This window comes from Phyllobates terribilis, unplaced genomic scaffold, assembly GCF_046119375.1.
Source record: "Phyllobates terribilis strain yellow unplaced genomic scaffold, ASM4611937v1 Scaffold_1__5_contigs__length_1240528914, whole genome shotgun sequence".
Classification (NCBI taxonomy): domain Eukaryota; kingdom Metazoa; phylum Chordata; class Amphibia; order Anura; family Dendrobatidae; genus Phyllobates; species Phyllobates terribilis.
In genome coordinates, this window is record NW_027362761.1 from 559387204 (window position 1) to 559410985 (window position 23782).

The following is a 23782-nucleotide window of genomic DNA, read 5'->3' on the forward strand; positions in this document are numbered from 1 at the left end:
TGTAGTAGTGAGAATGTGGACAGAGCAGGAGAAATTGCCGTCCGCACAGCAGGGGAACAGCTGACGTTACTGAACCCCAATAACATGGTAGCAAGTGTTGACTGTGCAGACAGCACTTCCGAGCGCCAACTGGCGGTGCTGGAGCCCAGGGATAAGAATGAAAACAGAGGAGCCAGAGGAGTAATTGGAGCAACTTTAAAATGTGTAGTACAGTGGATGTGGACAAATCAGGAGAAATTGCCGTCCGCACAGCAGGAGAACAGCTGACGTTACTGAACCCCAATAACACGGCAGCAAGTGTTGACTGTGCAGACGGCACTTCCGAGCGCCAACTGGCGGTGTTGGAGCTCAGGGATTACAGTTCAGGTGGTAGAAACATGAACAGAACAGGAGACCTGGATACTGTTGCCAACCAATTATTTATTCTGGAAGAGGACTGGCAAATTCATGAGAGATCCAGGCCTTGTTCATTTTGAGAAAAGTAAGCCGGTCAACGTTATCGGAGGATAGTCGCATGCGACGGTCTGTTAGTACACCACCTGCGGCACTAAAGACGCGTTCCGATAATACACTAGCAGCAGGGCAAGCTAGCACCTCCAGTGCATACTGACTAAGCTCTGGCCATGTATCCAGCTTACAGACCCAAAACTTGAAGGGAGAAGAGCCGTCTGGGAGTACACTAAGAGGGCAAGACATGTAGTCTGTCACCATCTGACGGAAACGTTGCCTCCTGCTGACTGGAGCTGTCTGTGATGGTGTAGACATTTGTGGCGGCGGGGACACAAAACTTTGCCACATTTCGGCCATACTGGTCTTGCCTTGTGCTGAGGCGCTGCTTCTGCTCCCTCTTTGTGCAGAGCTTCCTCCACTGCCTCGACGCACTGAGCTGCTTTGTAAAGCACTAGCAGCACTGCTCTCGGTTGGAATGGAGAACATGATGGAATGCACCAGTGCGTCTTGGTACTCCCGCATTTTACGCTCCCGGTTCAATGGTGTTATGAGGCTTTGTAAGTTGTCCCGGTAGCGAGGATCTAGGAGGGTGGACACCCAATAATCAGCCGTGTTGAGAATGTGGGCGATGCGGCGGTCGTTTCTGAGGCACTGCAGCATGAAATCAACCATGTGCTGCAGACTGCCAACTGGCCAAGAAACGCTGTCCCCTGCTTGAGGCGTGATCTCTGCCTGCTCTGCATCACCCCACCCTCGCTCTAGATACTGACTACTAGAGCATTGTGTACCTCCCTCCTCTGGACAGATGTCTTCCTCATCCATTGACTCCTCCTCATCCTCCTCACAAAGTGTCCCCTGCCTAGGCCTTTGTGAGGAACCACGTTGCGCAGACTGTAGAGAAGCAGATGGCATTTGTGACTCCTCATCCTCCACCTCTTCCAAAACCTCGTCCCTTAGTGCTTGCAGTGTTTTTTCAAGCAGGCAGATAAGGGGGATAGTCATGCTGACTAGTGCATCATCTGCACTCGCCATCCGCGTGGAATAATCGAAGGCACGCAAAACGTGGCAAATGTCCTTCATAGAGGCCCACTCAGTGGTGGTGAAGTGTGAACGGCGCGCACTGCGACTTGTTTGCGCCTGCTGCAGCTGGTACTCCATTACTGCTGCCTGCTGCTCACACAACCTCTCCAACATATGTAACGTTGAATTCCACCTGGTGGGTAGGTCACATATGATGCGATGTTCCGGAAGACATAATCGGCGCTGCAGAGCTGCAATGCGTGATCTTGCATTGCTGGAACGCCGCAAGTGAGCGCACTCTATGCGGACCTTGTGAAGCAGTGCATCAAGATCCGGATAGTCCCTCAAAAAACTCTGCACGACCAAGTTGAGCACATGTGCCAGACATGGGATGTGAGTGAGGTTGCCTAGGCCCAGAGCTGCCACCAGATTTCGGCCATTGTCACACACTACCATGCCTGGCTGGAGATTCGCTGGCACAAACCACACGTCACTCTGCTGCTTGATGGCATTCCAGAGCTCCTGCGCTGTGTGGCTTCGATTCCCCAAAGAAATTAATTTTAATACGGCCTGTTGACGTTTGGCCACGGCTGTGCTCATATCGGTCATCATAACAGGTAACCGTTCACGGGTCGATGTGGAGGTAGACCGTGACGGCTCCTGCAGCGCTGATTCAGAGGAACTGGAGTATGAGGAGGAGTCAATGTGTACAGACTGGATTCCTGCAATCCTTGGAGTTGGCAGAACACGTACAGCGCCACTCTCAAGATCTGTACCCGGCTCCACAACATTTACCCAATGGGCAGTGAGGGAAAGGTATCGTCCCTGTCCATGCTTACTGGTCCACGCATCAGTGGTCAGGTGGACCTTGCTACTGACGGCGTTTTGTAGCGCATGTTTAATTTTTCCCTCCACATGATGTTGCAGGGCAGGGACGGCTTGCCTGCTGAAATAAAAGCGGCTGGGCACGTTGTATTGTGGGACTGCCAATGCCATAAAGTTACGGAATGTGTCAGTCTCCACCAGCCTGAATGATAGCATTTCAAGGGCCAGTAGTTTAGCAATGCCAGCATTCAGAGCCTGTGCTCGGGGGTGGTTTGCCGAGTATGGGCGCCTTTTCTCCCATGCCTGTGCTAACGATGGCTGTAGACTGGCCTGGGAGTGTGAGGATGACTGGGAAAGTGGTGCTGTGGGTGGAATTACACTGTGTCTCTGTACAACAGTGCCAGAGATTCTTCCATGGCGATCCTGTGAGGAAGCCGAACCAGCTGTGTGTGAGCTGGAGGAAGAGGCTACAACACGAGCTGAAGAGGTGGTAGGTGGCGCTGTAGGTTGGCCTAGGTCTTCAGTGTGTTTGTGTAACTCCACCACGTGCTTGGTCCGCACATGTTTCCACATATTTGTGGTATTGAGGTTGCTGACACTTTTCCCTCTTTTCACCTTCTGATTACACAGCTTGCATTTGACAAAGCAAATGTCATCTGCAACTGTGTCAAAAAAGGACCAGGCACTGCAAGTCTTGGGAGCGCCCGCTTTGGATTTTGGAAGAGCCATGCTCCTAATGGGTGCCGAAGTGGAGGCTACAGGCAACCAAGTCTGCCCCCTCCCTCTCCCTCCTTTTTGGGCCGTTCGGGGAATCTCTTCCTCAGAGCTGCTCCCACCACCTTCCTGTCCCTCACGCCATGATGGGTCAAGGACCTCATCATCTACACCACCCTCTTCAAACAACTGCTTCTCCTGGGTAGTCTCGACAGCACAGTACGCACCAGAAAGTGGCACCTGAGTCTCATCATCAGATGCGTACTGAGGTGTGCTGCTGACCATAGGCACTGGCCCACCCGCCTCTTCAGATTCAGAGAGACAAAACGGTTGCGCATCACTGCATACTACCTCTTCTTCAAATTCTCGAATTCTGCTTGGCTGGCCCCCTCTTTCCAAGCCAAGAGATTCAGAGAACAGAAGTAGAGATGGCTCCTGTCCAGGGCTCTCTGACTGCCTGGGCAATTTGGCAGGTGGTGAAGAGACAGATGGGTGCTCTTCAGTGCTCAGGACCTGAGAGGATCTGGAACTAATTGAAGTCGATGCGTTAGCTGCCATCCATCCGACAACGGCTTCAATTTGGTCCTCGCGCAGCAGTGGGGTACGGCTAGCTCCTACAAAGCTGCGCATAAAGGACTGTTCCCTGGTAAAACTGGGGGATGCTGAGTCACTGGTGCCCGCAGCAGGCACAGAATCCCCACGTCCTCTCCCTGCAGGCACAGAATCCTCACGTCCTCTCCCTGCAGAAACTCCACGCCCACGACCACGACCACATGCCTTACTCCCTGCCTTCTTCATCTTGGTAGACTGATAAAGATAGGCAGAAAAGTACTAAGGGCTTAGTGTGCTTATTCCTGAACAGCTGCTAACAGGTATAAGAAACACTAATTTTATAAAGTGTGGACTAGACTTTAATATGAGCTAATGTGGCCTACACAACTGTAAAGTGGAGTGTTTGGTGAACTTTATTTAGGTTTTTTTTGTCACAAAAAGACACTGGATGTGCCTAAAGATGTAATAACGATAGTATCACAAACTTTTTGTAGCTATTACAATGTAGGAAGGTAACCTACAATGCAATAGATGAGGCTGCAAAAAATAGGCTAATACTAATCTGGCTGGGGCTGCAGGGCACAATGCTGCAGAAAGGCTCCTCTATCTACTCCTATATAGTGTGTTTGGAATCAATTTAGCTGAATATGGATGGAACCACCACACTAATAGGAGATATCAGGAAAAATTATGAATTGGCAATAAAGGACAATGTATGAGGCAGTGACACACACTGAGTGCACTACAACCAGACGGGGTTGAAGCACACACTACAGGGTGAGCTGCACTCACACACCAGACCTTGCAGACAGCGGTGAACAGTACAGATGCAGAGCACTGTGCACTAGTGCTGCAAGACGGAAAAAAATTCTCTATCTACTCCTATATAGTGTGTTTGGAACCAATTTAGCTGAATACAGATGGAACCACCACACTAATAGGAGATATCAGGAAAAATTATGAATTGGCAAAAAAGGACAATGTATGAGGCAGTGACACACACTGAGTGCACTACAACCAGACTTGGCTGAAGCACACACTACAGGGTGAGCTGCACTCACACACACAGACCTTGCAGATAGCGGTGAACAGCACAGGGAACTGTGCACTAGCACTGCAAGGCACAGTGATTTAGAAAGTAGCTTGGGTAAAGCAGTATAGAGCAAATAGGTAGCTAAAACTGTCCCTCAGAACAACAGCGTCCTATCCCTAACTGAATTCACAGCAGAGTGAGCTCAAAATGGCGGCGGTGGCTTTTATAGTGCATCATGACATCATTTCAGCAGCCAATCACAGCCATGCCATTAGTTAAGATGCCTACATGCCTAACAGGATGTGCCCACACTTCTTAGGATCCTCATTGGCTGAATAAAATGAAAATGTCTCATTGCATTATGGGAACTTCCGATTCCGGTATACGATATTGCAATAGTATCGGAATTAAGTATCGGAATTCCGATACCGCGAATATCGGCCGATACCCGATATTTCAGTATCGGAATGCTCAACACTAATCATGACATCATTTCAGCAGCCAATCACAGCCATGCCATTAGTTAAGATGCCTACATGCCTAACAGGATGTGCCCACACTTCTTAGGATCCTCATTGGCTGAATAAAATGAAAATGTCTCATTGCATTATGGGAACTTCCGATTCCGGTATACGATATTGCAATAGTATCGGAATTAAGTATCGGAATTCCGATACCGCGAATATCGGCCGATACCCGATATTTCAGTATCGGAATGCTCAACACTAGTCACAAATAATTAGGGTGCAGTGTTTGTTTTTCAGATGTTTTGGGGAAAAACAAACAAAAATTAATATGGGTGTTATTAGACTGCGGTGCGTCATTGACTAGACAGCGATGACGGCGCGGGAGCTTACTGAGCGGTCAATCTGTTTTTTTTTCCTATTATTATGTAAGTACGTCTGTTCCCAAGTATTTTTGGAGCGGCGTTTTTAATATTTCAGTTATCGTTTACCATACCGCTCAGGCCGGTCAGGCTCCAAAACATGGGCCTGATTCATCAGAGCTAGACTACTGCTTTTAAAAAGTTGCCAAACTTTGGCGCAACTTGAGGCTGCGCTAAGGCTTTGATCACAAGGTGCATTTTTGCTGCGTTTTTTTCTGCGTATTTCAGGAACCCAAAGTTCTACTTAGCTTCCACCACAGAAGCATGAACAATGCAAGGTGTTAGGTCACCAATGCAAGACATATGTGACACCATAAAATCATTTTTGGAAAAAAAAAAGGGCAATTTGATCAAATTATTTTTTGGAAACAGATTTTTAGGTCTAAAAAAAATAGTGACTATTCTGAACAAAAAAGTTCATATGAGTTCATGAAAAAATACATAATTACAAATGTAACAGCAGAAGGAGGTGAATTGGTCGGGAATAGTTTACCTAACACATTGGCAGAGCATTGAGTTTGTAGGACACTGTTTACTTTCACACTTTGGTCGGCCCTTGAGTTGATGAGGTATTGTTCAATTTCAAACCTTGGTCGGCCAATTTAATTAAACTGTACTAATCCTAACTGCCATCTCAGTTGAGGACACCAAGACATTATGGTTTAAACTTGGGAAAATCACAAAAAATAAATTGGCTTCACATACTGCTGTACTTGTTTTTTTTTCACTTAAAATGCAGCAAAACCTGATACCTGCATTTTTGCTGTGTTTTTGCACTTATTGGTTTCTCTGGGTGAAAAAATACTGCAAAAATGCTGAAAGAAGTGACATGCTGCAGTTTGCAAAAACACAGTAGTTTTCCAATTCAGTCAAGAAATAAAACTAATGTGTGTGCATGAGATTTCTGAAATCTCATAGTTTTTGCTGGTACTGTAAAACGCAGCTTAAAATTTCCATTAAAAAAAAACGGAACATGTAAACATAACCTTAGTTTTTGCAACTTTTATCATTCTCATGCCGATAGAGTTGGTAGAGCTGGGGCGGGACAGTGGCATGATGAACGGCAGTGGTTGCTATGCCGCAAGTCTTACTTCAGCAAGAACTAGAATAAGATTTGTGGCGGGGCGCACACGGAGGCGCTCGCCACTCGTCAGACTCCCATTAATGAATTAGGAGCCTCGCACTCCATCCTGCCCATTAACATAACGACTTGATAAATACTTGATAAATCGGAGCCTATGTGTCTTACATGGATTGATAGTGGAATATTAACTTTTTCTAGTGCAGTTTTGTCCAAGTGATAACCAGAAATAACGGTTCTAAGCTTTTTAAAGGTTTTGTACAGGATTAGAAAAAAATGGCTACCTTCCTACAAACACAGCGCCACTCTTATCTACAGGTTATGTGTGGTATTGCCATGGAGCTGAGCTGCAATATCCTGTCTACATAGCCTGTAGATAGGGGTGGTGCTACTTATTTTTAATCCTGGTCAATCTCTTTAAAGGGAAATTTCGACTTTGGAGTTTAGACTATTTCATTATACAGATGTAATGGCGAACTCTCTATAGAAATAATTCCCATCTTATTATAGTGAGTCTCTTAGGCCTGATTCACACATCAGTTTTTGATTTATGAGCGCAATCCATTTTTTTTTTTGCACAGATAGCACTTGTGCCTATGACAGTCTATGGGTCTGTTCACATGTGAGATTTTTTCTTTGAACCGAGTGGTCCTGTGCAAAACTTTTTTTATTTTCTCACTAGTGAAAAAAACTGATGAAAATCTGATGACACTTGGTCCATTTTTCTCGTACGTCAAAAAAACTGATGTCTGAATGAGGCCATAATCACACCCATCTCTCCCTTCTTATCGACAACTTTCTTTTTCAAAGTGGAGTAACCAAAGTGGATTAAATAGGTATTTTTTTTTTTTTGCCTGGTGCACTTTTGTAAATGACTCCAGTTAAAGTTAAAATTTTGCATAATCTCCCAAAAATGTAATTTTAAAGAGGACCTGTCACTTACAAGAAATATCTAATTTTTCTTTACTTGCTCTAAGTGCCGCCGTTCTCCTGAATCCGGCGATGTTTTTCTTATGTTCCTGCGCCTCTCCGTTCCTGAGATATGGCCCTCTTTTCTCTGTATAAAAATGCAGTCCTTTTAGCCAAGAGGGACGGATATTCAACTCTCTTATTTGCGCATCTATATGAGGACCACTCCCAGTTGGCTAAAAAGACTAACTTTATATACAAGGAATAGAGGGTCATATCTCAGGAACGGAGAGGCGCAGGAAGAAAAGAAAAACATCGCCGGATTCAGGAGAACAGCGGCTTTTACACCAGGTCCAAAAAATACATGTTTAATGCATATTTAAAATTACACTTTTGTGAGATTATGCAAAACTTAACATTTTATTGGAGTCATTTACAAAAATGCTGCTGTGTGTAGATTTTGTTGTTGGCCTCTGTGATAAGGTTCCCTGTTGTTCTTTTGATTCCCTCATAGAATGTCCACGGCCGGTGATCAGGCCTACTCGGCCGCTCTGTCCCATCTCACAGATCCTCTTGTATACAGGCTGAAGACTGATTCCTGATTGTACAGGCATTCATTAGGACATTGGTGCACAAGTAGTGGATTGTTCTTACTAGCACTTGACAATGGCCAGGTTGTCTAGACTGGATACAATGGTAGCAAACCCTCAGCTGTGATTAAGTAGTAGCGTTTTTTTTTAAGTCTCTGAATGTAAACAAATTGATTGCAGTCATTGACAGCAAGCTAAGATACTGAACGTAGTGAGGAATTAGAACACAAAGTATATTAGAAGGTGAAATAAGTTACAGTACGTGGGAGATTTTGCTACTTACTGTTCCTAGGAGACAGTCGTAACCGGAGGTTTCATTTGCACTTGATACAAGAAATCTTTTATTAATCTAGATTCACTGTCTTTCAAGTGTGTGCGAATAATAGAGTGGGTTATGACTGCGGACTAGTTCTGGCAGAGACTCTCGGCATCGATCAGACACATATTCACCGCTGATGTATGTATGTGTGCCTGATGTAGCGGAGCTTAAATGTTATTCACTGCAAAACCAAAGTCATCTTATTGTGATAGCAGAGTGCCAGACAAAGTCATCACTTCTACATGTGACAGATTTCTATCTGCTACCTTTGGCTAACTCAACACTGCTGCATTTGATTTACTGGGCTCTGCTGCATTTGGATTGACTCTGCTGCATCTGGCTGGCTAGGCCTCTGCTTCATCTGCTGCTTCTTAACTGGCTGGCCTCTGCTGCTTCTTAACTGGCTGGCCTCTGCTGCTTCTTGATTGGCTGGCTGGGCTCTGCTACATCTGCTCATTTATATGTGTATATCTGATGTAGCAGAGCTGAATTTCAGTTCTCTGCAAATCCAAAGACACCATTTTGTGATATCACTTTGCTTAGTTCCTGATGAGAAAATCATCACTTCTACTCTTGATAGATGATTTATATCAGCTCTGCTGCATCTGGCCGCTTGGCTCTGCTGCATCTGGCACAACCGACCCCCTATACATACAGTGAAGGAAATAAGTATTTGATCCCTTGCTGCTGTTGTAAGTTTGCCCACTGACAGACATGAACAGTCTATAATTTTAAGGGTAGGTTAATTTTAACATTGAGAGATAGATCATAGACCTGCACAAAGCTGGAATTGGCTACATAACCATAAGTAAGACGCTGGGTGAGCAGGAGACAACTGTTGGTACAATAGTAAGAAAATGGAAGAAATATAAAATGACTGTCAATAGACATCGATCTGGGGCACCATGCAAAATCTCACCTCGTGGGGTATCCTTGACCATGAGGAAGGTGAGAGATCAGCCTAAAACTACACGGGGGGAATTTGTTAATGATCTCAAGGCAGCTGGGACCACAGTCATCAAGAAAACCAATGGTAACACATTACGCCTTAAAGGTTTAAAATCCTGCAGAGCCCGCAAGGTCTCCCTGCTCAAGAAGGCACATGTGCAGGCCCATCTGAAGTTTGCCAATTAACACCTGGATGATTCTGTGAGTTATTGGGAGAAGGTGCTGTGGTCAGATGAGACAAAAATTGAGCTCTTTGGAATTAACTCAACTCGCCGTGTTTGGAGGAAGAGAAATGCTGCCTATGACCCAAAGAACACCTTCCCCACTGTCAAGCATGGTGGAAACATTATGTTTTGGGTGTGTTTCTGCTAAGGGCACAGGACTACTTCACCGCATCAATGGGAGAATGGACGGAGCCACGTACCGTAAAATCCTGAGTGACAACCTCCTTCCCTCCGCCAGGACATTAAAAATGGGTCATGGCTGGGTCTTCCACCAAAACAATGACCCAAAACATACAGCCAAGGCAACAAAGGAGTGGCTCAAAAAGAAGCACAGTAAGGTCATGGAGTGGCCTGGCCAGTCTCCAGACCTTAATCCATAGAAAACTTATGGAGGGAGTTGAAGCTCTGAGTTGCCAAGCGACAGCCTCAAAATCTGAATGATTTAGAGATGATCTGCAAAGAGGAGTGGACCAAAATTCCTCCTGACATGTGCGCAAACCTCAACATCAACTACAAAAAGCGTCTGAAACAAGGGTTTTGCCACCAAGTATTAAGTGTTGTTTGCCAGAGGGATCAAATACTTATTTCTCACTGCAAAATGCAAATAAATTTATCTAATTTATACAATGTGATTTTCTTGATTATTTTTTTTTGGATCTTCTATCTCTCAATGTTAAAATTAACCTACCCTTAAAATTATAGACTGTTCATGTCTTTGTCAGTGGGCAAACTTACATAAAAAAACAAGAGATCAAATAATTATTTCCTTCACTGTAACTTTCCTACATCTGACAGCTAAATCACTAGCAGACTCAGATCTTCATCCTCTGACTAGCTCAGGTACAGAGATGCTTTGCTTCTTTCCATGACATTCCGTCAGCAGTGAGTGCAGGAGATGTCAGACCCTGTTAGTTGTCGCTACATAGTAACCTGCTTTCCATGGAGATCGTACACAATAGAATCTGTGCAGGTCAGCGGAGGATAGGCCGGTCACACGGATGAGATTTCACAAGAATTTGACTTGTAGATCTTGTAGCACTGGTTAGGACAAAGTCTTGTTATTTCATAACTCCCAGCGAGACCCCGGACACCCACCACATGCAAGATGTCCTATCTGTCCTGCTGGGGAATGGATGATATCAACGTTTTAGGCCTTTTTATCACCCTATAGTTCATTACAGGATAACTAATGTAATCTATGCACAATGGCAAACTCCTCTGCAGCTCCTCCTCAAATTGGCAGATCCTCCGTGACACTCTCGGTGCAGCACATCCCTCTGTCATCATTTTTCCCAGCACTGTACTGAGTTTACTTGTCTGATAGTTTGCGCACTATTGAGGGTTGCTCACAGTTACCGTATATCCAGCCCTCATTCTCACTTGTGGTAACCTCTTCTCACACACTCCCTATATCTCCTAGCACTCTCGGTAGCTACTCATTGTCCTTTTGATGGCTGCAGTTCACTCACAGGAATGATCCTCTATGCTCCCCTCTGCGCTGCACCTCCTAGTACTTTTCTAGGGGAACTACGCTCATACAAATTAGTTGGTACAGTTTGTCTCAGGTGGAGGAGACCAACTGCAGCTCAGGCTAGAGCTTCTTTATGCTTGTCTGACCCTCTCTAACCAATATTAATAGTGCTACTCACCCCCACCTAGCAGCTAGCTATGACGCAGGCTGTTTCTCTTTGCTGCACATATTCTCCTCCTCTGACTGTCTTTGTGTCTAATCTATACTGGCGGTAAATGAGAACCTTATGGGTAATAAATCATATCTGCACCCTGTAATAGGGTGGTGGAAGAATTTTCATTCCTTTTACAACCTGTTTTCATACAGTTCATATAACACATATTGACCTTGTCCGTATAATGATATAACACCCACAGAGTGACGGATTCATATCCGTGGCCGTGGTCCAGCTAGCTGCCACCACATTGTAGCTCTCCCCAGTTCTTCTCACCTGAGCTGGGGAATTAGTCTAGTTCTTTGCGTAATTATGAACAAAAAAGAGCTGACTGCAGATTTAATTTGTAACCTGAGCCACATTCTGTCATTCTGTCAACTCGTATTTTAAGCGCCAGTATGACGAGCGCCAAGTCACTGTCACCTGGCACCAACCAGGGAACGCGCCAAGAGAGCAGGTAGCTGTCAGCTCGAAGTGTGACTCTGAAATCTGACTGTGGGTATGAGAGGATTTATTTCTGCTATTTGTAGTAATGCGCCGCCATACTCCACAGCGCAGTACACAGATTACACTCAGGTCTGGACTAAAAGTGATCGTAGGGATAGGAGATAAATGGAAAATCACAGACTAAGGCTATGTTCACACGTGTTTTTGCTGCAAATTTTAAGCTGCGTTTTACACTAGCAGCAAAGTCTATGAGATTTCAGAAATCTCATGCACACATTGTTTTTTATTCCTGACTGATTTGGAAAACTGCTGTGTTTTTGTAAACTGCAGCATGTCACTTCTTTCAGCATTTTTTTCACCCATAGAAAGCAATGGGTAAGTCCAAAAATTCTGAAAAAACGCAGCAATTAACACAGGCATCAGGTTTTGCTGCATCTTTAGGCTGTGTGCCCACGATGCGGATTTAATGCGTTTGCACTGCGGTATTTGGGATGAACATGAAATACACAATGGATCAGGGGGCACAATGATCATGGGGGCATGCGTTGCCCAGGATATGTAAGTACTAATGGTGCACTGTGTGGGCATCTCTGGGATCCCCCATATTGTGTCAGTATGAGGGTCTCCTGACCCCAGCTTTGCACTTTTGTGAGTTAATCAGGTGAGCAGATATTTTTTATTGGAGTTTATGGGACTAGAGAAACACTCTTCCTTCTTGTAATGTGAATGAGGACTGACACTCTCCAATAGATTTGAGTCCTTAAAGTGGCATTTATGACCTGTGCTTTTGATCTACGATAAATGATTTGGACAATACAACCTAATTGTGCCCCTTGGGATTGCTTCAGTCTGACATCTTACACCTCAGAGCGGAAAAGGTTTTGCATCTCGGCATTAAAGGGAATCTGTCACCCCCAAACAATTTATATGCACAGGTAGCTATTTCAAAGAAATATCTTTACATGGCTGGTCCGTTCCTACCTTACTGAGAAATCTGCGTTATGGTAGATCTGAAGCCTCTGTCACTCCAGCTCTATTCCCTGACCAGCGCAGCCTCCTACTTCTTGACTTCCTCTATATTCTGTGACTTCAGGAAAAGAAGCCGTCAGTCAAGGTGACAGATTCCCTTTAAATGGTCATCTGATCTCACTGGAAACAGCACAGTCGGTGGATTGGAAATTGTTACTGAGATTCTGATGGGTATTTCCAAAATAAATCAATCATAGGAGAGGAGTTTCCTGTTTCCACATTGGTCTGAGACAGAAAATGTAAATGTAATACTGATCTTTCAGTGGAAACTAGAATGCATTTTGTATAATCTGATACATTGAAGCAATCAGGATTAGATACAATTGCAGCAAACTCTAAGATGTGGGAAGTGTTTGCTCAGGAGTCAGGAGGGGCTTCAGCCTCTGGATGTAACTAAGAATGTTTCCATTCACTTATAAGTAAGCAGAGATCTTGGGGAAAAAAAGGGACACATTGAAAAACAAAGATTAAATGTTCAGAATATTATTTATTATTGTTATTACCTGTGTTCTGCTCATTCCCCCAACGACACAGAGAGAGAACTTAAATGCCAAATTTCCGCCTCTTTTTCTCCCATTGCTGGGAAGTTCTGTATTCCGTGTTATAGAATACAAAGTATTCATATATATTTTATATTCTTGACTTGAGTCAGCATTAAAAGTGGATGAGCCGGAGTCTTGGAGGAATAAAACTTTCTAGTAAATAATGGATGACCCATGATACTGCGCACAGAGATTCTGGGCATTTTAAGGTCTTTGTACGCTTCACTTTGAGAAAAAAGCAAATATTTCTAGCACAAACATAGCACAGGGCAGCGGGCTTAAATGCACTGCTCACAAGCTGCTGCCAAACTACAACCACCAGCAACACAGCTCTTGTTTACCTGCACTATGTTGCAATGTAGCAACAGCAGCACAGTGATTTATAAAGGGGTTATCCAGGACTTTTTTTTTTTCTTTTTTTTTTTACTGTGGGCCAAAGAACTAACAGGTAGGTAGTTGCTAATTACCTACCTGCTGTGCCCGGCAATGATATCTGCCGTCACAGAGTGGCCACGGTCCGCTCCTGCAGGCGTTTCAGTGGCTTCTGCTGATATCATGTTGACAGAGCAGCTCTTCTTCTCCCACTTTATTCTGTTGACGGGGTGTGACTACCGACGGTGTGCTGATTGACAGCTGGCTCTCCACTGCCTAACTTACGGGTACTGGCTATCGATCAGCATGAAGTTAGTAGTCACAGCCAGTCAACAGAGCAAAAGCGGAAGAAGAGGAGTTACTCTGTTGACGTGGAGCAGCTGTATCGTCAGCAGGAGCTCTGAGCCGGCACCAGGTAAAGCCGACAGGTAATTGCCTCTGTGGCAACTACTTGCCTGTTTGTTTTTGGACCCATAATAAAAAAAAATAGAATAGTCCTGGACAACCCCTTTATGCTGTACAACTTGTTTCTCCCCTAAAGTTGCCATGTTAGCCCTAGCCTTATGCTAGTCACTATGGCTCAGATTCATCATTTTTATTTATTCTGTCTTGTGGTATTTGCTGATGTTTTTTTGAGCCAAATTTTTCGAAGTGGCACACCTAATCATACAAAAAAAAAAATAAAGCGAACACAAAAAGACTTTATAAAAGGCGCAATTTTTTTTAAAAAAAGGCGTAAATGAAAAACGGGCAAAAACCCACCAAACACTAAACATAAAAGGTTATGTCTCTGCCTGGTGTCGCAACCATCCCAAGCTCTGCCCTATCTGATAGAGAATAGCGGCAGTGCCTGGCATAGCCATGACCCCCTGCTGCCTTCATCTCGCACCGCAAGTTAAAACAGCTTCTGCCAGCACTATAGGTGCTAGGACTTTTTTTTTTTTTTTCTTAGCTCTATGAGGTCCACATTCCTCAGAAAAGGCATATGAAAAAGTAAATCTGGGAAAAGCCCTTTAAATCTTTTGTCTACCCTTCTTTTCCAAAGCTCCTTTTGCCCTACGTACGTACATTACAACTAATGTCTACAATATATTGTGGCTGATCTTTTTATTTTATTTTATGTTTTCCATCCTTCTATTCCTTTACTTGCACAATTTTTTTTATGATACTTGCTAGATGAGTAAAATGGACCTAAATAAAACAAGCCTGTTTGGAATGAAGAGACCGTATACTGCAAAGCGCATTTAATTTTATGTCACCACTTCAATAAATGGAGTTTTATGGGAGAAGGTCAATGTGACTGTCCTTCTTTTTAGCATATATTGGAGGGTCCTGATGATGGGGGTCTTCCTTTAATATCATCAGTTATATTCAGGCATTCGAAAAAGCCGAATGTGGAATGCGTTCAAATTTCTTCAGTTCACTGACCACTAAATTATACTGAGCCCCAGTACTCCCATTGCCAGATATTACAGAATATATGAAACTGTGTTCATGTGTAGAAACAGATGTAATTATATCTTCCTAATGTCTTACACTTCTCAGATAATTGCACTTCAGCTATTATTGCGAATCAAAACTTTAGATCAGAGTCATGTTACTAATCACATCAGTTATAAGGGAACTTTCATGTATTGTAATATCCATTCATAGTGACCAGAAGGAACTAGTAGATGAGAATATTAGCACACAGGCTTCCAAAAACATCTAAAGTCACCCGTAGATTATACATTGTGCAAGACTGACATCATACGTCAGCGATATCGTGTCCATTTTTTTCCTTTTTATTTCATTCTTACTGGTGCATTACAGTACTGATCCTGAGTTACATCCTGTATTATACTCCAGAGCGGCACTCACTATTCTGCTGGTGCAGTCACTGTGTACATACATTACATTAGTGACCCTGTACTGATCCTGAGTTACATCCAGTATTATACTCCAGAGCGGCACTCACTATTCTGCTGGTGCAGTCACTGTGTACATACATTACATTAGTGACCCTGTACTGATCCTGAGTTACATCCAGTATTATACTCCAGAGCGGCACTCACTATTCTGCTGGTGCAGTCACTGTGTACATACATTACATTACTGATCCTGTACTGATCCTGAGTTACACCCTGTATTATACCCCAGAGCTGCACTCACTATTCTGCTGGTGCAGTCACTGTGTACATACATTACATTACTGATCCTGTACTGATCCTGCGTTACATCCGGTATTATACTCCAGAGCTGCACTCACTATTCTGCTGGTGCAGTCACTGTGTACATACATTACATTACTGATCCTGTACTGATCCTGAGTTACATCCGGTATTATACTCCAGAGCGGCACTCACTATTCTGCTGGTGCAGTCACTGTGTACATACATTACATTACTGATCCTGTACTGATCCTGAGTTACATCCGGTATTATACTCCAGAGCTGCACTCACTATTCTGCTGGTGCAGTCACTGTGTACATACATTACATTACTGATCCTGTACTGATCCTGAGTTACATCCGGTATTATACTCCAGAGCTGCACTCACTATTCTGCTGGTGCAGTCACTGTGTACATACGATACTTATCCTGTATTGTACTCCAGAGCTGCTCTCCTAATTCTGCAGCGATGGGAAAAATACTGTAAGCCTTTGAATCCACTCTGGATTTTTATTTGCAAGGTTTTTCTATCACGTGGACCCTCCGTATGTTCTACTTTTAAGGTTATAGGGGCTTTCTCAGGGTACACACTGGTGCTATGATCAAAAATACAACATGCCCAGTATTTGTAGAACAAAATTTTCCTCTCTCATACTGAATCCAAGGTGAATGCTTGATGACCAACTCGTTATATAATAAACACTGCAAGGTTTCTGTATATATCATTAGTTTAAAGGGAATATATATTTAAATATTAATTTTGGGTTTGGGAAGATCAGCCCGCTCATTACACCAGTGTCAGTGGGCATTTTATGCTTTATATAATGAGTGAGTATAACATCCCATACTATCTGGGTGCTGTATCCTCGCATGTCTATGACAAAGCAGCTAAATAAAGCGCAGAGTAACAGCATAACTGCTAATTAGAGCGGGAGGGTTCACCACAGTGTTTTATGGGTGTCAGGGAAGAAGCAGCTGTGCCGATCTGTTATGGTCACTTGTTGGTATCAGTATTTATCATCAGCCCTTAAAGGGTTACTATAAAGTATTGAATAGACAGCACTGATGTCCTTTCTATTTTGCTTTAGAATATAACTACTATACTTCCCCCTATATACAAGAATATAACTACTATAATACTGCCCCTATATACAAGAATATAACTACTATAATACTGCCCCTATGTACAGGAATATAACTACTATAATACTGACCCCTATGTACAAGAATATAACTACTATAATTCTGCCCCCTATGTACAAGAATATAACTACTATAATACTGCTCCTATGTACAAGAATATAACTACTATAATACTGCTCCTATGTACAAGAATATAACTACTATAATACTGCCCCCTATGTACAAGAATATAACTACTATAATACTGCCCCTATGTACAAGATTATAACTACTATAATACTGCCACATGTGTACAAGAATATAACTACTATAATACTGCCCCCTATGTACAAGAGTATAACTACTATAATACTGCTCCTATGTACAAGAATATAACTACTATAATACTGCTCCTGTGCACAAGAATATAACTACTATAATCCTGCTCCTATGTACAAGAATATTACTACTATAATACTGCTCCTATGTACAAGAATATAACTACTATAATCCTGCTCCTATGTACAAGAATATAACTACTATAATACTGCCCCTATGTACAAGAATAGAACTACTATAATACTGCTCCTATGCACAAGAATATAACTACTATAATACTGCTCCCTATGTACAAGAATATAACTACTATAATACTGCTCCCTATGTACAAGAATATAACTACTATAATACTGCTCCCTATGTACAAGAATATAACTACTATAATACTGCTCCCTATGTACAAGAATATAACTACTATAATACTGCTCCCTATGTACAAGAATATAACTACTATAATACTGCCCCTATATACAAGAATATAACTACTATAATACTGACCCCTATGTACAAGAATATAACTACTATAATACTGCCCCCTATGTACAAGAATATAACTACTATAATACTGCCCCCTATGTACAAGAAACAAGGGGAAAAAAAGGAACCGACCATAAAGTCCAAAATACCAGATGTTGTGAATAATATATTTATTGGTAACAGGTGACAATAATGTATAGCAGATCAAATACAATAATTAAAAACATCTAAAAAACAGGGGCGCGTATCCGGATGGTGTGCAAAATTCATGTGGGAAAATATTAATATACATAAAGTGCACAGTATTGCAGTATATATAAATATAATAAATAGTATATATAAGTGCTAGTGCTTTAAAGGTTCCCCTAAATTATGTGTAAAATATATAATATAAAGTAAATCAATGTCAGCATCTTCGCATATGTGCGATGGCACAATATGTATTGCACATGAATATGTTAAAGGGGGGGGGAGAAAAAACCTGCAATAATCAATAACTGCAAAAAATTCATCTGCACTGGAGCCAAAGCAAGTCAATGTGCATATAAGATATACAGGTATATAGACATAATTGGCATGTATCAAAAGTAAAAATTACTTACAAATAGTATGCTAAATTGCTCCCACAGACCGGACCGCGTCCACCCCTATGTACAAGAATATAACTACTATAATACTGCTCCTATGTACAAGAATATAACTACTATAATGCTGCCCTCTATGTACAAGAATATAACTACTATAATACTGCTCCTATGTACAAGAATATAACTACTATAATACTGCCCCTATGTACAAGAATATAACTACTATAATACTGCCCCCTATGTACAAGAATATAACTACTATAATACTGCCCCTATATACAAGAATATAACTACTATAATACTGCCCCCTATGTACAAGAATATAACTACTATATTGCTGCCCTCTATGTACAAGAATATAACTACTATAATACTGCTCCTATGTACAAGAATATAACTACTATAATACTGCCCCTATGTACAAGAATATAACTACTATAATACTGCCCCCTATGTACAAGAATATAACTACTATAATACTGCCCCTATATACAAGAATATAACTACTATAATACTGCTCCTATGTACAAGAATATAACTACTATAATACTGCCCCTATGTACTAGAATATAACTGCTATAATACTGCCCCTATGTACAAGAATATAACTACTATAATACTGCTCCTATATACAAGAATATAACTACTATAGTACTGCTAATATGTACAAGAATATAACTACTATAATACTGCCCCCTATGTACAAGAATATAACTACTATAATGCTGCCCTCTATGTACAAGAATATAACTGCTATAATACTGCCCCTATGTACAAGAATATAACTACTATAATACTGCCCCTATGTACAAGAATATAACTACTATAATACTGCCCCCTATGTACAAGAATATAACTACTATAATACTGCCCCTATATACAAGAATATAACTACTATAATACTGCTCCCTATGTACAAGAATATAACTGCTATAATACTGCCCCTATGTACAAGAATATAACTACTATAATACTGCCCCTATGTACAAGAATATAATTACTATAATACTGCCCCCTATGTACAAGAATATAACTACTATAATACTGCCCCCTATGTACAAGAATATAACTACTATAATACTGCCCCTATATACAAGAATATAACTACTATAATACTGCCCCCTATGTACAAGAATATAACTACTATAATACTGCCCCCTATGTACAAGAATATAACTACTATAATACTGCTCCCTATGTACAAGAATATAACTACTATAATACTGCTCCTATATACAAGAATATAACTACTATAATACTTGCCCCTATGTACAAGAATATAACTACTATAATACTTGCCCCTATGTACAAGAATATAACTACTATAATACTTGCCCCTATGTACAAGAATATAACTACTATAATACTTGCCCCATGTACAAGAATATAACTACTATAATACTTGCCCCTATGTACAAGAATATAACTACTATAATACTTGCCCCTATGTACAAGAATATAACTACTATAATACTGCTCCTATGTACAAGAATATAACTACTATAATACTTGCCCCTATGTACAAGAATATAACTACTATAATACTGCTCCTATGTACAAGAATATAACTACTATAATACTGCCCCTATATACAAGAATATAACTACTATAATACTTGCCCCTATGTACAAGAATATAACTACTATAATACTGCTCCCTATGTACAAGAATATAACTACTATAATACTGCCCCCTATGTACAAGAATATAACTAATATAATACTGCCCCTATGTACAGGAATATAACTACTATAATACTGCCTCCTGTGTACAAGAATATAACTACTATAATACTGCCCCCTATGTACAAGAATATAACTACTATAATACTGCTCCTATGTACAGGAATATAACTACTATAATACTGCCCCCTATGTACAAGAATATAACTACTATAATACTGCTCCTATGTACAAGAATATAACTACTATAATACTGCCTCCTGTGTACAAGAATATAACTACTATAATACTGGGGGATGATTGTCTCTCTTGGGGAACCTTTGCGTCTTGGTACAGTAATGTCTTATGACTGGTGTACTCTTATTAGAGTGTGACTTGTTTTGCACATGGTGGTTTATGTTGTCCTTGGTTTGCAGTTTCTCCTCTTTGTTCTGTAGGATTTCTTAGAAGGCTTTGATTCCTCATGGCCTCAGGTCAGGATAAGAGGCAGATGATGATTTCATTTCTGCTTCTCGGTGTAGTGAAATCCACAGAACAATAGGAGATATAATGTTTTATGATGCGTCCGTACATCGAGGAGCCTTCACAAGCATTTTTCTTAGATTGGGGGATATAAGGCCGTGCTTCTTTCTGCGGGTCGATAAGCGTTTCTCAGAGCGCTTGTAAAATAGAGATTTTATTGAAAAATATGAGCCGCCCCTAAGCCCCTCGCTGCTTCTTTTTTATTATATTGTTTTTCAATTCTTGCAAAAGCGTCTTTTATTTTACGTCTTTTTTCCCTTTCTGTTTAGCTGCAGGCGTTGTATAACATCACTCAGCTGCAGACAGTGCGACCAATGTTCAGTTACTTCCGGTCTAAAAGGTGTAACTCCAACCTCTTGGGACCTTACATTTCTAATAGATCCATGTTCAATATCGGCTATTCAACCTTTTTAAATATTCTGATTTTGTTTTCTGCTTTCTCTTCTTATTTCCCCATCTGCACTGCCCAGCTAGTACCCTAGAGAAGAAGCTGAGCAGGGCAATTGCTGCTTTGCTGCACTGTGTATTATGTCTAAAAAATAGTGTATTTTGCTCATTTTCTGCACTTTTTTTTTTTTTTGAAGAAAAAATAAATCGATATTTTGGGTAATAAACTAGAGATTTTTTTTTATGCATATGTGGAGTTTTGCAGACATTTATTATTGCTTCCGTGCAGCTTGCGTAAGGAAAATAATCACTTTGGTATTTACATCTCGTTTGTTTTTCTGTAGTACACCCGGGTGTGGATCCCTGATCAGGAGGACGTTTGGAGATCGGCCGAAATCATCAAGGATTATAAAGAGGGAGATAAAGTCTTGCAGCTGAAACTTGAAGATGAATCAGTAAGTAGATTATCAGTCATTACCTCTGTGGGCCTTCGATTTCTTACACCCGGTACCGGTGCCGCTCTCATCTCCCACTAACGGAAAAGGAAGTGTTCATGGTCGAGCTCATGTACTGTAATGATGGCAGTATGGAGAGCAGTGGTGGGGTGGGATTTCCACTTCTCCTTCACCAAAACCCAGACTCCTCCATCAGAAGCAGATAGAGAAGTGTGATCCATCACTGCACAGAACACGTCTCCTCCAGAGTCCGGTGGTGGCGGATTTACACCACTCCTTCCGACACTCGGCATTGTGCTTGGTGATGTACGGCTGCATGCAGCTGCTCGGCCATGAAGCTCCCGGCGGGGGCGCAGTGTTTGTGCTGATGTTATACCAGAGGAGGTCTGGACTCTGCAGTTATGGGGTCAGCAGAGCAGTGGTGACTTTTCTGTCCTCTGCTCCTCAGGACTCGGGGCACCCCGCTCTTTAACGTTACGGGGTCTCTACTTCATGGCTGAGTCGCTCCCGTTCCTTCCACTTCTCAATAATATCACTCACAGGTGATGGGGGAAGATTTAGGAGAAGAAATGTCAGGAACGGACTTGTTACCCCGTTGGCTCCTATTACAGGACCGCGCTGGTATCAGTGAGCTCTGCACTCTCGGCCATTCTGTCACGTTAGTAAAGGCAGACGGCGGGGCTTGAAGGTTATACACCGTGGCAAGGGGCTAGAGATTATACACTGGGGAGCGAGGGGCCGGAGGTTATTCATCAGGGGCAAGCGATGGGCCGGTGATTATACAACGGGGGCGAAGGGCCAGAGGTTATTCATTGGGGTGCGAGCGATGGGCCGGAGATTATACACCAGGGGTAAAGGGCCGGAGGTTATTTATCGGGGTGCGAGCGATGTGGTGGAGATTATACCACGGGGGTGAGAGGCCGGAGGTTATTCACCGGGGGGCGAGCTATGGGCCGGAGATTATACACGGGGGGTGAGGACCCGAGGGTTATTCATCGGGGGGCGAGCGATGGGCCAGAGGTTATACACCGGGGGTAAGGGGCTGGAGGTTATACACTGGGGGTAAGGGGCTGGAGGTTATACACCGGGGGTGAGGGGCTGGAGATTATACACCGGGGGTGAGGGGCTGGAGGTTATACACCGGGGGTGAGGGGCTGGAGGTTATACACCGGGGGTGAGGGGCTGGAGGTTATACACCGGGGGTGAGGGGCTGGAGGTTATACACCGGGGGTGAGGGGCTGGAGGTTATACACCAGGGGTGAGGGGCCGGAGGTTATACACCAGGGGTGAGGGGCCGGAGGTTATACACCGGGGGTGAGGGGCTGGAGGTTATACACCGGGGGTGAGGGGCTGGAGGTTATACACTGGGGGTGAGGGGCTGGAGGTTATACACTGGGGGTGAGGGGCCGGAGGTTATACACCGGGGATGAGGGGCTGGAGGTTATACACCAGGGGTGAGGGGCCGAAGGTTATACACCGGGGGTGAGGGGCTGGAGGTTATACACCAGGGGTGAGGGGCTGGAGGTTATACACCGGGGGGTGAGGGGCTGGAGGTTATACATTGGGGGCAAGAGACCTGATATATTGCAAGGGGCTGGATGTTATATATACAGAAGGTTTATAGGGTAAGAGCACACGAGCATAAAATATACCGGAGGCGAGGAGGCCGTACCTTATACATTGAGGGCAATGGGACTGAATTAAAACCCCTAATTTCTTGATTAAGCCGTGAGGCCCAATAATTTTCTTTATACAGGGGTATATTTAGCCTTTTTCAGGAGGTTTGTGCTTGAGGCCAATAGCCAGTACTGGGATCTATCTGGACCCCAAAAATCCTAAAATCAAAGGGGACCCCTAAATTAACCTTGTGTGCTCTTACCCTATAAACTTTCTGAGTGTTGTGAACATGATGAAATGTTCTTCCAGTCTGCAGGGCTCCGTGATGATCTTTAGTCTCGGTGGTGTCAGTAAGACATCTTGTATATAAGACACTAGTATAAGTGACAATATGGTGATCTACAGTGACTGCCGGATCCCCGCTCCTGTGTATTTCATCCCTCATTAATAGGGTTGTCAGGATGTCTCTGCTGCCCTTGAGGTGGATTGTATTTTCTTAGAAGCTACAGATCAGCAGATGAGACGTGGACGGCTGTCAGTCGCAGGCCGGAGTATTGATACATGGCCGCTGTCTCCGTCTCTTCCTACTCTGCAAATAAACTGCAAGGAATAAATCTGTGTTCATCCCGGTGGAGCTTTTTATGTCGGCCGTGTGTAATCCTGCTTTGGTGGGGAAGTAGAGAATGTTATAGATCTCAAATCCTGAAGACTTTTCTTGGGCACTGTTCACACAGTGTCTTTTGAACTCAGGCGAATTCACTGAGTTTTTCAAGCAGAAGACGCGTTGGGAAACTCTGGCGTTTACTTTTCCTGAAGC

At 42.8% G+C, this 23782-nt stretch overlaps 1 protein-coding gene across 2 annotated transcripts in view; it reads left to right on the forward strand.

Annotated features, from left to right (window-relative positions):
• MYO5B (myosin VB) overlaps positions 1 to 23782 on the forward strand; it is a 255729-nt gene that overhangs the window by 68871 nt on the left and 163076 nt on the right. For both annotated transcript variants that reach the window (XM_073680474.1, XM_073680475.1), the window contains exon 2: positions 21238 to 21348. In XM_073680474.1, the coding sequence (XP_073536575.1) occupies positions 21238 to 21348 (111 nt within the window). The remainder of the gene's footprint in view (positions 1 to 21237; positions 21349 to 23782) is intronic.